This window comes from Tyto alba, unplaced genomic scaffold (genome assembly GCF_018691265.1).
Source record: "Tyto alba isolate M040663 unplaced genomic scaffold, T.alba_DEE_v4.0 Super-Scaffold_26, whole genome shotgun sequence".
NCBI classification, from domain to species: Eukaryota; Metazoa; Chordata; class Aves; order Strigiformes; family Tytonidae; genus Tyto; species Tyto alba.
The window spans coordinates 13,615,169-13,629,900 of NW_024881300.1; the positions used below are offsets into that span (position 1 = coordinate 13,615,169).

The following is a 14,732-nucleotide window of genomic DNA, read 5'->3' on the forward strand; positions in this document are numbered from 1 at the left end:
GTTGTAGCCTTTCTGCCATCTGGAGAGCTCCGAGTGTTTTGTTGTTGTGTGTTTTTTTTTGTTTGTTTTTTTTTTTTTTTTTTTGCGTTTTTTTTTTTTTTTTTTTTGCTTTTTTTTTAAGTTAGCGTTAAAACATGAAAGGGATTGAATTAACTTTCTGGATCTACTAGTTTTGTTGAACACGAGGAAGATGTTGGCGGGGGCGGCGGGCGCTGCCGGAGCGCTGGCAGCGGGTGCCACCAGGCGTTCGCTTGCGGCCACAGCAGCCGGAGCCCCCCCGGCGGGAGGGTGCGGGTTTTTTCCTCCTTTCAGTTTGTGAGACGGCCCAGTAGTGACAGCACTAACTTGCTGAACTCGCTTGTGATTTTCTGCTGTTGCGCTAGCGTGCATTTTGTATGTCTGTGGTGTGGGACATACTGTGTGCAGTCAGTGCAAGCATTAAAATCTGGCGCTTCGGGTTCCTGTCAGGTTTTTGGCATTTTTAGGTTCTTCGGGCTTGCTCTTTAAACAGGGAGAGGAAAGCATGGAGAGTTGTTCAGAAAAGACATTTTAAAATGATGAGATGTGGAGTCACATTTCAGTCTGTTTTCTTTGTACTGCCCCAGTAGTTTGTAGTGGCTCGACGTTGTCCCAGGAAATACCTGCAATGCGGAGGTGTTCTGCAGGTCAGAGCAGCAGATGGCTCTGTGAGGCCTCCTTCTGAACCATTCCGTTTGAGGACATACTGCTTTGTAGACAACATTGCAGGTCAGGCCTGGAGCTCTAGTGAGGCTGCCAGAAGAGCTTCTTGGACCATTTGCAGTCCAGCTGTTACTGACTTTCTGAAGAACCTTATCTGTCTTATTTTTTAGATGTTTTTGCCTGGTGAACTCTGCCTTGCTTTGTTCTGCTCATTTTGGTAACCTCATTGAGATACTGGCTTTCAAGTAGAGATTCCTTTCTAATGAAGAATGAAAGAATTGCAGAGATTTATGATTGATTGTGGCACTGATGAAGGGGTTAACTAGAATGAATTAAGAGTCTTGTGGGAAAGCAGGTGGAACAGCCCCTCCATGGGGATAAGTGGAAGGAAATGCTGTTTTTCCCTTTTATTTCAGGTCAGGTGGGAACAAAGGTAGGAAGCTGAGAGAGGTCAGCAAAGATCCATGGGTGTTTATTGCTCATAAAAGAGTTTTGCTGGTTTTGTTTTCTTTTCCTTTTTCTGATGAAGACTAAAATGGTATCTTTGCTGTTTTGTTTTCTGTCATGCTTTTTCTATGGTCTAGATTTAGGCTAAATCATCCGCTTTGATCTGATCAGACTCTTACTCAGTTCCTGGTAAGACTTGATGACTTGTACTACAGTAAAATTGTGATAGCTTCTTAAATGGGAAAGATATCACCTTGGTGATTTCTTTCATTCCAGGAAGCATGTGAAGGTAAAACCACAAGAGTTTTATTTCTTACTCCCTCCAACTTGAAACATTTATGAAAAAAAGAGTAGGAAGGGAGAATAGGTCAGGAAAGATAGTGATTATTGTTTTTTTCTGGCTTAGCCTCACCTGAAATATACTGGAAATAGGTATAACTATTATTTCTAGCCAAATAGGATAGTGTATCTGCATGTTTACTACCACCATGAGCATTTCTTCTGCATGTGACATCTGCATAGTAGTGAAAACATTTAACATAAATGTATATAGGTGGATCTGTACTCCAAAAAAACAGTGTGGCTTTATGTGGCTTGCTCACCACAGTTAGTCCTGGCTGGATGACAATACCTGTGCTTGAGCAGGTCTGATTGCCGGGGTGACTGGTAGAAAAGGGAAGAACCCACTATCTGATTACCAACTAGAACTCAGAATTATTATTTTTTTTCCTTCTGTTTTTATTGAATTTGCTGTTATAGTCTTCCTGACAGTGTATCAGAAGTACTGGTCTGTAATTGGATAATACCTGATACAATTGTTCTTTTTCTGAACAGTGGAAATTTGTTTGGATAACAGGACCTTAGCTCACCTGACCTATCTGGGAAGTGCGGCAGTGTGCCAGGTGTTAATATTCAGACATCTTTGTATTGCTGCTTTGATACGTATCAAGGATTCTGATCACAAGTAATTATGTCATAAAAATTTCTAATGGAGTGGGAGCAAAAAGCCTTTATTAAATGGCATGAACTTATGTGTCTGAATGTAATAAAATAATAATTTATGGTATATTTTTAGGGATCAGAGATTAAAATGTATATTAATTAAATGAATGATGAAAACCTTTATGAGAATCTCTGCTACAAGTTGCAAGTAGCTGTTTAATCAAATCCTTTCTATGGAAAAATGCATTTCATTATAACATAATTAGCACATCTATTGTGTTTTTAATACAACTTGTGCTAAAGTGTGTTTGATCTGGAGTTTGCTCATGGCAATTAGCAGTGAAGGAATTGAACTTTTTTGCTTTATTCCAGGCTTTGTAAATTATAAGTGCCATATCCGGGGAAAATTTATGTGATTTTTTTAAAGCGCTAGAATAATTTTGAGAATATATTGGGGTAGTCATTATTAGTAGTGAAAAGAAATGGTAAGAAACTGCACTATCTAAAGCTGCAAATTCAGGGGTCATTTTTTTTCTGTCACAGGTGTGTACTGTTGTGTCATGTCCTAGCTAAATCCTGGACTGTGAGAAAGCTGGAGCTTTTTCTGTTCTACAGAGTAATCCTGCTTGCCTATGTCTGCAGCAGCAGATCAAAGAAGAAGATAGCAGGCCAGGGGCCGGGGGCTGTGCTGGGGCTGTCAGCCTTCTTCCCCCTGGGGTAACACGGATGGACCACTCAGGATGCAGGCATATGTGTAGTTCCTCCACGGGTGGGTGGTACGTACTGACCTGACTGACCCGAGGTGTTAGTGCTTCTGTTCTGCAGTGTGTCCTTTACGGTTTGAGAGGAGCATCCTTCAGTAGGAAAAAAGGGCAGGATCTCAGTAAACATGGTGGTTCAAAATCACCCTGATGCCTGGCTGCTAAATACCAAACATTGGCTCGGGAATTGAATGCGTCCTGTACCACTGGCAGACATAGGTCCTTCAAAGTCAGAGGACTTACCAGCTGCTGAAACCAGACTGCACTGTTGGGGCTTTTCTCTTCCTTACCCCATGAGCTTTACTGACAGCTTTCCATTGAGTGAGAGAAAACTTCATTCACAGAAAGTCCTTTGGTGAATTTGTGTCTAGTCTGAGTTCGCTTAGAGCGTAGATACCAGTGTTTTTATTCTTGAGTTCACTGTGGTACAAAGCCTGGTATTGTCTTCTGTGTGAAACTCATTGATGCACAGAAAATCCAAACTTGAGATTGGCTTTTATGTAGTAAAAAAAAAAAAAATACAGTACAGAAATATTAAAAGAAATTATCCAGTGCAAACATCTTTATACAGTGGAATTTGATACAGTGTTACTTACAATAGCTTTATAAAACAGGCTTAAAAATAGCAATTACAGGTAATACTATCAGGACGCTGCTTACCAAAGTACTTTACTTACTAAATAATTTCATAACTAACTTTACCTGTTGATAGCCAATACCTTAGTTACTGATGAAAATCTTAAACTGTAAGTATTATTAGTTAGCATTCTTTATCATATACTAAGATGTGGAACCTCAGTAGCATACAGTGTTGACTGGATTAAGCAAAACAGAAGAGAATGAAAACATTAAAAATAAAACCAAGGCTGTCATCTCAAAATCTATTTTTTTAATAAAGGATGTAACCCAAAGCTGATTTGACTGATGGACAGAATTCTACTTAGTTTTCCTTTAGTTCATATTTGAAAATTTGAGTGATTGCATTTTGATGATAGCAGTCATTAGTGTCCAGCTAAGTATTGTATTGGACAACTTTTTACAGTAGTGAGGACTAATGTGAGACCATGTTATAGTGCATTGCTATTTCCTGCCAAGAAAGCATTTTGGGGGGAGTGTAAATTAGAGATTACATGAATAAGTGAAAAGCAAATTTGTGAGGTTCCACTATACTGGTTTAGGAAAAAAATAAAAAAAGACTTAGTGTTATTTGGTTAGCTACCAAATTTAAATAATCAGATCAACTAAACTAATACATACAGCTCCAGCACAGATTCTGCAAAATCAAGTATCTGTGTGGTAGGGCTCCATTCCTATTGAAGGCAATGGGAGTCTGCATTGCCAGAAGCCAGAGACAGGCCGTTGTCCTAAGAGACCCGCTTTTGACAAAATGGCTGGGTAACTTCCTGCATGGGAAGTTTCATTCTGTTTGTTCTGTGACTCTTCATCAGGCGAGAAACTAAACACATGCTTACCAGGGACATAGTAGTTGCAGCTCCAAAACCTTATTTAAATTTGTGGTTCTTTCATGCAGACAAATGTGTGGGTGTGTAGCATTCTGGTTTGGAAATCTACAATATTTTCCTAGGTGGAAAATACCCGTTTTACAGTACCTGCTTAGAAAAAAAGCAAAACAGTTTCACAGTAATGAGGCCCTTCATTTGTTTGTCCCTGAAAAAATACAATTGCTTTAATAAGGTTGAATAAAAAACCTATTCAACCAGCTTTAGAAATATAGAGAGGCGTATGTTGCCATCTAGAGAGATTTACAGTATTGGAGTCTTAACATTCTCCCGATCTCCACATTTCCTGCCCTGCAGGATATGTTCCACTGAGTAACACTGAGATCCTATTTACAGAAAGAAAAAACAATTTTGGTGCTAGCTAGGGAAAACTCTGGCATGCCAGAAAGGTGCCTGAAATCATAATCAGGCTGTTAAAAATGACAGATGAAACCAGATTGGGCATCTAAAAATCCTATCTAATTTTATCTTTAGTAGCTCCTATATGTAACAGAAGACTAAAGCAAGAATAATTAATAGATTGGAAAGAAGGAAGTATCATGCCTCTTTTTAAAAGTGATGGAATAATTTCTAATATTAAGTGATAGACCATATGTTCCTTCTTTGCTGGGTAAGCGTAAGCATGAAATATCAATAAAGATGTTACAAGAGGGCCAGGCAAACCAGCTAGCTGGAGATACAGGAGGTTGTTCAAAACATTCCTTTCCGATGCCACTGAACCTCTCTGTTCCAGTGGATGGTAACCTTGAATGCATGTTGATGAAAACAGTACAGGAGGAGAGGAACGAAGGAGAAACTGGGGACAAAACCACTTTTTAAGGAGAAGTGTCTATCTGGAAAGGGAGAGGAGTGTCCTAGGAGACTCAAGCAGGTCCTTGAGCAGCAATTTTGGGGAAAGAACTGAATGTTAGCAAGGATAGCAGTGCTGGGGGAACTCAATATACATGATCAGTGTGTTTCTTTTTAACCCTACAGCTGTCAGGTTGTTTTTTTTTTTTTCATGCCTGAAATCCTAGTATGGCTTGGGTGAAGAGCTATAAGTCCTTCTTTGGCCATTGGCAGGCTCTTGATGTCTATCTGTAGAGGGAGGGAGAAAATTCATGGCTAATTTGAACTTAATACACAACATCTTCATTTGGTTCTGATCCATACAGCTCAGCTAACATTTTAAACCTGGGTCCCCAGTCATTTAGAAAGTCATAATCAATATCAGAGTCTGAGGAGCCTGATTCCAAAGAACTGAGAGATTCTGCAATGGATTCGGCACCTTCGTAGCCATAAATGTGAAGTGTGTCATATGGCAGCAAATCCCTGTCATTGTCAGCTTCATCCTTCTTAACCTCAATCATCATTTCCATTTCTCCAGCGCCAGAAGTTATGTTTCCAGGAGGCTTTTGGACTTGTGCATATGGAGAGGGAACTGCTTCCGGCTTCATACCATTCTTGCGGACAGAGTTGAGTACAGATACATCATAGCTGGTGGTATCCATTTCACCACCACCTTCTTCATCATAAGTGACAAGCTGCTCATGAATCTCTGCCACATTCCTCCCAAGACCACTCAAATCTTTCTTGTGTCTCTTTCTTAGAAGAATAAGCAATGCAATTACTGTAAAGAAAACTTAGATGAGCATGTGTAAATAGAGAAGGAAGGAAGTAAACCAAATTGCATTTAAGATATGTAACACAGTCTGAATTATTTTTTTTTTCTGGAGTGAATTTTTTTTTAACACATATTTTTTCAACAAGTAGTTTAAAATACCATTTAACTGTAGGATTTGTATATTCTCAAAGCAGTTCAGTCTGTACAGGTATTGCACACCTGACTTTTGAGCTGGAATCACAAGTACAAATACATAGTGTCACAAGTTCATTGAGTCAACCACTGCATTGAACTGGTAAATCTTTTAATGTCAGGCATCAAATGCTGCTTATGTGGTAATTGCAAAGGAGGCCTCTCTCAAGCAAGAAAAAATATTGCCCCTTCTCTGATAGATTCCAAATACAGCAAATAAGCACTGGTCTGCTGATTTGTTACGGATTTATTTATGTATATATGTTCACTGCACTGTTTAAATGGTTTAAAGGGTTTCCAGACTAGTTCAGCCTTTGGAAACAGGAATCCTGCTGTTATTGCCCCAACACAAATTTCCTGTTATATAGCTGCATGTGAACCTACCAACAGTAAATCAAGTATGTTATGCATATGTGCAATAACCTTTCCAGTGAATCAGCCTTTCCAATAGAATGAACAGCTTTGTAGCTGAAACTATGCTAATGGGCCAAATAGAAAGAGCAAGTGAGATGAATCAACTAGTTACAGTAGTTCTGCCTTTGTGACCATTTTACAGACACAAAGCTTTTGTAGATCTCAGATAAGAAAAACCAAAACAATCCCCACATTTTAAGTCAGAGAACATTACAAAAGTCATATACTTACCAATGATTGTGAAGATACAGATAAAAATTGCCACCAGTGCTTGTATACTAACTCCAACTTGTTTAGCTCTTTCCTCACAAAAAGTGAAGTTGCCTTTTTCATTACACTTGCAGACACTGATGACAAGTGTATTTGTGCTGCTGAGCTCAGGATCACCGTTGTCTGAGATGATGACAGGCAGGTAGTGGATTTTGGCAAGTTCACGATTAAACTGCCCATATTTGACAGTGATATTAGCTGTGTTATCTGGAAGAGGTAATGACATCTAATTAAGTGATAATCTCTACCAGATTTTCTTTATAGATTATCAGTCAGTTGGTACATCTTCCCCTTAGACAGAGCCACCCTTTAAGGAACCCAGTGAAACTTGAGTAGCAACAAAGAACATTCTTTTTCAGTAAGTCAAGCCTTTAAAAATGGATTGTTACTTAGCTCAGCTAGACCAATCATAGGTCATTGCTACATCTTTTCTGCCCTGTGCCCTAATTTCTCACTTTGGCTAGCTGAAAAAATGCATTGCAGGGATACGCTACCGTAGTTCTCAACCAAGGAGAAGTTGCTATCTTCTGTGGCCAGGGAGTATTTGAAGAAACCTCTAGGTGATATTTCATCCTTGTCAGTAGCTGAAATCCTGATGATTACCTACAAAGATGGAAGAGGTTATAATTTTCAATATACATTGCCTCCAGTGATAAACCTGCTTGCAGTATTTAAGTAAGAGCTGGGCTGCGTATCCTGTATAACCCTTCAGTAAAGGGCAGGTCAAAGATATCTTGTGATGCTCCTCTTCAGGTTCTTTCGAGGCAAGCAATTTCTTTGTAGATCTTAAAAAAGAGCATTCTTGCCCCTTCATTCACAAGTGGGAAACAAAAGAGGAAATCTTGTGTAATTAAAGCATAAAAAAAGTTTTATGCTCAAAGACATATGGCTCATTTAAATACCTAAGATGGCTGTCTTCTAATGTGTTCATCTTTCTTAGAAATAAGTTGACATTCATTGAATGTCATTGAGACTGACACTCCTGAATGACATGCTTGTTTTTGAAAACCTCAACCTGGGGTAGATTAGATGTATGAAATATAAAAAATGTGTATGATTATTTCCCAAAGGTATTTTAAAAATTAAATTAAAGGTGAAATAATACCTTGTTCTAACAGATTCCATCAGAGTCTAGTCTGTGACAAAGTCTCTTAATTAAGTAGACATTACATGTATGGGCTAAATACTTGTGTCTGAGGCCGAACATCTAAAAAACCAAATAGTTACACTATTTATACATGCAGATACTTGCACTTTGAATACTACAATTACGTTATATGCAGCAATGTTTTTCATAATATTTTGAAATGGTTTCATTCTCAGTATTATGTTTGAACATTTGTGTGATAAAACTGAATTACTGTTCTGCAAGGCTTGACTGTACTTCATGGTTCAATTGATAATGCACGTACATACTTAAAAGCCCTGAGGGAGAGGAACTGTGCAGCCCATGTGCATAAGCAGATAAAAGTCAATATTCCAGCAGTGTAAAGTCCTGAAGAGAGATGTCTGACCACTGATGTTTTAGAAATCAGTGAAATGATCAGGTGCCTGGGTATGAAAACTGAGATTAACTTTTATTAAAAGACATCCTTTGCTTGAGCTTGCAAGTAGATAATTCAGGTTTAAGGGAAAAATTCTCCCTCCTGTCTCACCTTTCCTGGTGCAGCATTTTCACACACTCTGGGTTCCTCAGGGTAAACAAGTTCTGGAGCATTATCATTCTCATCAGTAACTATTACATGAACTTGGGCATGTGATTCTCTGTCGGAAAGACGGCCTGAAATGACAACAGTACAGGTCTCTGAGATGTCTGGAATCTCAGTGCTGTCTAACCCCTCCTTTCCACTCTGTCTACCTCTGTGCCTCCTGCATGATGAATATGGAGAATTTCTACCTCTATCATTAATTTAAACTTTTCCTTTGACAGATTCAGATATTTTCGTAAAAACTCTGCTATTGGGCTAAATCAGCAAGGATCTATGAGGAAGAAAATGACAGTTGCTTATGGTTTCCTGATGCTTCACACTGTGTGGCTATGGGCTCCAGCATCATTCTCTGGTATGAAGGCAACAGGCACAGAACTGGCCATGTCTATATTATTAAATATCTTTCACTCTCCAGAAAAGGCCAGCCACCCCCAAACTGACATGGGACTGGTCCCTGGGCCTGCCCTGCTTCCTAAACCTGAGCGAAGCTCTGCAGGGCTGCCTGTGCAGCGATGCTCCCTGAGCGGCAGCGTGGGAGGGGGAGTTTGCAACTCTGTGCAAGTGGGTGATGCTGGCTGGGATGTTTCTGCTCTAACCCCAGGCTTATCCCTGTGTCTCAAGCTGCTTCCTCTCCTCATGCCCTTTTTATTCCTCGTAACAAAGTGAAGGCATTTTCATAATAGCCAGACAAGTGTCAAATCTTAAAACTGTGTTTGACCTATTCATAGGTACTCATTTGATTTGGAAGATTATTGTGCAAGTCCTGCAAGCATCCGTATCAGTTGTAGCTTAGTGGAAAAAGGCTGTCAGGTTGCGGCTTTCATTTTTGTTGAGCTACAGCCTTGCTGTAAAGTTGTGCACTGATTTCTTTCAAACAGGGAAGTGGATAGCACTTACCATCTTCAAGGATTTCCTGAGCTGCTACAGTGATGTTGTATGAAGAACTGAATTCTCTGTCCAGGGGCTTGGGAAGTTGAATAATTCCAGTATCGGATACCCTAATATAATCTCCACTAGGACTAGCTCTTCGTCGAACAAATCTGTTTTTTGTTTAAAAAGAGATATGTCAATGCAGGGGTGATAATACTGAAGTGTCTCACTTCAGTTCTTCATTGTGGAAGGTCAGAGAGTTCTTGTGTGACAAATTACATTAATATTTTAACCAGGTGGTCTCAGAATATTTCCTTAAAATTATGCAAGCTGTGAGAGCAAAATATATCCATTGGAAAAGTTTCCAGATTATGGTCTTTTGCTGTTTAGGAGTCTATTTTCTTTTCAAAACGTATGATTGAGGGAGTTATTACAATTAAAAAAAGTAACAAATTATAACTATGTAAAGATATCCAGGATTATGCATTTTCCCATAAATGTGCAAATATTTTATCAGTAAGTTTATGTGGTAATTACGTGGATAAATAAAATTTATGTTCATATTTGGTGGTTACCATATATATCCATGGCTGCAGTGTTGGAGAAATGAAATTGGGATTTTTTTTTTTGGCATGCAAATTCTGAAAAACAGGGCCAAGTCTCAGTTCTTTGTCAAATTCTTTGAATCATTAACAAATTATCCACTTTAAAATAGAATTACTGCAGCTGGTGTTGTGTTACCTGATTTTCCGTTTAGCTGCATCAGGGTCGTGTGCCCAAACTGAACCAAGTGTTCTTATTTCTGGAGCATTTTCCCTTACTTTAAATTCATATGGTAGTTTAGTGAAGACAGGAGGTTCATCAACATCAGTGACTTCAATGGTGACTGTTGAAATGCTCCTAGAGCCACCAGATTTAAAATAACGAAGATCAACTGTGGGATCTGTTGCCTCAATGTCAAACCTGTATTCTGCTACTTTTTCAAAGTCCAGGGGCTAGAAAAAAGGCAAACACAGATATTTTTCCTTTGGAGATGTCTAAGTAAACTCTGCATTAGCTATCTATGCAAATTTAGGCTCTGTGCTCCAATTCATGTTTGGAAATATTACCAAATTGCATTTTAGCTAGAGTCTCAGGATACCATTTCCAAACTGAGTTTCTCTTTCATAGAGTTGCTTGAGCAAGTTCTGGTTTTGAACAGATTAATCCAGTATTCTAAATTCAGCAAGTATTTCTTGGTTTAAATAATTCACTTTTTATAATTCTGTAACTACCAGAACTTGTTTAGCCCCTTTTTCTCAAAGGTTGGGGATCAGATTCTTCTCTTCTTGGCTAGGCTTTCTGTTCTGAAGTCATTCAAGGCAGACTTCATAGCTCCACTGTCTGATAGCTGGGGCATTTAGTGATAAATGACAACCACTTCCTTGTTTTTCTCATTGACTGAGATAATAAAAGGAATCACACAATGGAAGGAAGGCCAGGAGCTAATGCAGTACAAAATGCCCAAGCTATCACTCACTTCAAAATTTGGATCCCTTTGCACTATCACCTGAGATTATAAAAGCACCGTAAGATACCCAGTAGTTAATTGTGGTGTCTCTTGTTTTTCTCTTTGAGTAGACATTGCAAATGGAAGTGATAGTGCTTATCTACCAGTTGAAATTTCATCTCACATGGCTGCGTATTTAAAATGACATGTGCATGGCCAAAAGCATGTTACAAAAAAGTGGGGTGAACTTTGCCCCCTGTGTGTTGTGAGCTGATCCCAAATAACCCAGTGTGTGTATGTGTGGGGTGTCTTATTGCTCCTCCTCTGGGCAGCAGTTGCAAGTAATGCGTTCCTTAGGTCCTGGAAAGACCAGAGGAAGGGCTGCATTTGGTGAAGGAAAGCTGCTTACACCTAGTGTGACCACAGCTGAAGACTTTACTGCCTGTCTTGGAATACCTGGTAGTTTTTTTCTTAATGACGTTTCTGGTCTTAACAGTTAGAGAGACATTTAGAAGTGGAAAACACATTCCTGTCAATCTGAGAATTACAGGAGGTGATTTATAGTCCTCCCTCATCTTTTTTTTTTAAACCATAAATCCATGAAATCAATGAACTCTTGGCTTGGCAGTGCTCTGCGTAATGCAGGATTGTCCCTTGGTAGAAATCAAGTAGGTCTGAGAATTGAAAAACAAAGAGCAAACCATAATAAAGGCTTTGGAGAGTCTGGTGTCTCTGAAAGAGTTACAACAGAGTACTGGGGAAGCTCTGAAAATACCCCGAGGAAAGAAAGGGAGCTGTGGCTCAGATTGGAGTGAGTACCAAATTGCAAAGGGCACTTTTAGAAGAGTGGTCATGTGGACTTGTTCATATTTTCTACTTTGGTTTCATCTGGGCTGCAGAAGGGAAAGATTCTTGACTTGGTCAGTTGATTCAACTCTTAAAATCACTGACTTTTTGAAGCATCCAAGCATCTGAAGTTTGAGAGGAGCCCAAAGTGCCTAACCTGAATATCTGACATAGTCCCCATTGCACTCTGCAGTAATTCTAGATTTCCCAGGACTGGCAGTCGATATGGACTAGTAAAACACCAGCTCTTCTCACAGAGCTTACAGAACAGGGTTTTCAGGATGAACGCATTGCATACTGACTTCCATGCATTTCCATTTTTTCCTGTCACCAGTCCCAAACTGAATCAAACACTCATGTTACACATGGAAAAAAAAAAATAATCATCTTTGTTACTGGGAAAAGTACCTTCTTTGGCCTGATGATTCCTTCATTTGTGAGTGGATTTGCTACAATTTCAAAGGTGTCCCTGTAATCTCCTCTGACAAAACTGTATTTTGTATTTCTATGTTGTGGTTCATCAACATCTTCTACTTTGACTCTGCCGACTTCTCCTCCTACTGAAATGTTTTCAGGAACTTTAAAATGAAATGATGCTGTTAAAATAAAAACAAAAGACATAAAAAGCATGTACATGGAAGTTAGAATTTAGTTCTTAGTTTATAGACATCCAGAAAAATATTTTATTGAGCATTCATCATTATATATCTCTACAGACAGCCCTGCGATATATTCTTTAATAAAACTATAATTAATTCTCAAAATTGTCAAAATCTTGTACAAAGTAATGAAATTAATACTGATTTTCATTTTCTTCTCTAGGTGTGTGTCATCCAGGAGATGTCGCTAAGGGCTGAAATTCAGAAGACCTTCTGAATATGTAAGATTCTTTTGTCTCCTTTTAAGGAGAATTGAACTGTGATGAACTCTGACATAAATTTCTTATAGTTGTGTCAACCTTTGGTTTTCAAATGATACAGTGCTTGCATTATACTTACGGTGTTTGAATACTGGGAAGTTGTCATTGATGTCAGTTAAAGTGATAATGACTGTTGCTGTGCTTGAATCCCCAGAAGACCCTGGAGCATCTTTTGCTTTAACAATAATTTCATATGTTGATTGATTCTCTCTGTCTAAATCAGCCCTTGTTGTAGAAATCACACCTTTGGAAAAAAACATTGAATATGATTAGATTTTGCAGCATGTCCAATATTTCTTAATTTTGACAGCAAATTTTTGTCTTATGCCACACATTCTGCATTTTTACAGTGGTATTTTTCTAGGGCTAGAAATGTTAGAAATTCTTCTACATGATGTAATATTTGGGAGATTTTGTACAATACATGCCTTAAACTGATCTTTGCTGCTTAGAAGCAGTCTAACGATGTCTAAACTTGGTCATTACAGCATCTAGACAGTTTGTCTGAGCACCTCTTTATCTGAGTTATTTTATCCAGGGGACTAGTATGGTTACAAGAGATACTGACATTGTTTTTAAAACTGGGTGAAATTTAAACAAGAAAGTTTAGGAAAGCAAAGGGTTGAGTTACTGATTATTGGATGCTGCTTCAGAATTTGTGTGTTCCCTTTTCTTGTTTGGTCAAAGGAATGGTATGTTTGCTAAACTGAAAACATCAACTTATATTACCTCCTAGTCAGTCTCTTCATCAGTGGGAAGAAAATGACCTTTTATCTTCTCACTAAGTTCATGGCACCTGAAAACCCAACTTTATTAGCTGATTTCCAGATGCAGACAGTGTCATTGTGTGAATGTGAATTAAAAATCTTCCAAAATTATGGTTAAAATTATAGTTTTGAATTATTATTCCCCTTGTCCAGATGAAAAAGGCTTAAAATTGCACTTTCTTCAAAGTGTAAAGTAAGGACAAAATGTAAGGACGTTTGCATATCTGACCTACCAGAGTCATCAACTGTGAAGTATTCATCTCCTTTAATGACTTGGTAGGTAACTGTGGCATGACCTGTAACTGTTGGGTCATCAGCATCTACAGCTGTCACTTTGGTGACTGAGGTTCCTAGAAAAGGATTTTCAAACAGCATACTTAGTATAAATTCTGCTTTTTAACCAGACACATAAAGTGAAATAAGTGATGGAAGAACATACCTACTGGTGACATTTCTGGGACAGATCCATTGAATACTTTTTGTACAAACACGGGGACATTGTCATTAATATCATAAACCTTGATAATGAATTTAGATGGGGGTTCCAGCGACTGGTTGTTTCTTCTGTCAATAATGAGCGCTGTCAGCTCATACTCTGCTTTCTTTTCTCTGTCTAGCCTCTCAAATGCATATACATCACCACTGGTTTCTTCCACTTTAAAAATGGTATTGGCATATTCACCTTCAATAATATACTTAGCATTGTTGTTCCTTACACTTGATGTGATCTAGAAGGAAAGTATAATTCAAAGAGATAAAAGTGAGCTTTGGCACCTGGATGCAACACAGTTTCTTCCAGAAAATGCACACAATTAGGACTTCTTCAGACTCAGTTTGAAACCAGAATAGCCATCAAGTCAGCTGGTGTATTACTGAACAAACAGCACCACAACAGTTACAACCATGCCAGATTATGGGATGAAGCTTGGATCCAGACTGAAACTTTCTTGCTTGTACATATCAAGAAGCATTTTTTTTTCAGATCATATCCCATATTTCCTGAAGATACAAATTGTTCATGCAGTTAACACATACAAATAATTAACCTCATTATGTCTTAAATAACTTGTGCTACCACATTCAGTTTGAGCTACTCTTGTTTGCAGGTAACCTTCTGAACATAGCAGAGATTTATCTTAGATTTCACAGAATTACAGAATCAAATCTACATTCACAGCTACAGACATTATTCAGAATTAGCCTCTATTACTTAACATTTATCAGAATTCCTGCCATAGCTGACAGCTTGCTTGTGTATAGTCACATGCAGCTTTTTTATAGTCAGTCTTTAGGCTCATGCTA

General features: G+C 38.5%; 1 protein-coding gene across 1 annotated transcript in view; it reads right to left on the reverse strand.

Annotated features, from left to right (window-relative positions):
* Positions 1–3,213: 3,213 nt before the first annotated feature.
* CDH5 (cadherin 5) overlaps positions 3,214–14,732 on the reverse strand; it is a 29,963-nt gene continuing 18,444 nt past the window's right edge. The window contains exons 3-12 of the mRNA XM_042797809.1: positions 13,870–14,158; positions 13,664–13,780; positions 12,743–12,907; positions 12,153–12,340; positions 10,151–10,404; positions 9,437–9,579; positions 8,486–8,610; positions 7,325–7,433; positions 6,792–7,037; positions 3,214–5,960 (exon numbers count right to left, since the gene is read on the reverse strand). Of these exons, the coding sequence (XP_042653743.1) occupies positions 5,467–5,960; positions 6,792–7,037; positions 7,325–7,433; positions 8,486–8,610; positions 9,437–9,579; positions 10,151–10,404; positions 12,153–12,340; positions 12,743–12,907; positions 13,664–13,780; positions 13,870–14,158 (2,130 nt within the window). The 3' untranslated portion in view covers positions 3,214–5,466. The remainder of the gene's footprint in view (positions 5,961–6,791; positions 7,038–7,324; positions 7,434–8,485; positions 8,611–9,436; positions 9,580–10,150; positions 10,405–12,152; positions 12,341–12,742; positions 12,908–13,663; positions 13,781–13,869; positions 14,159–14,732) is intronic.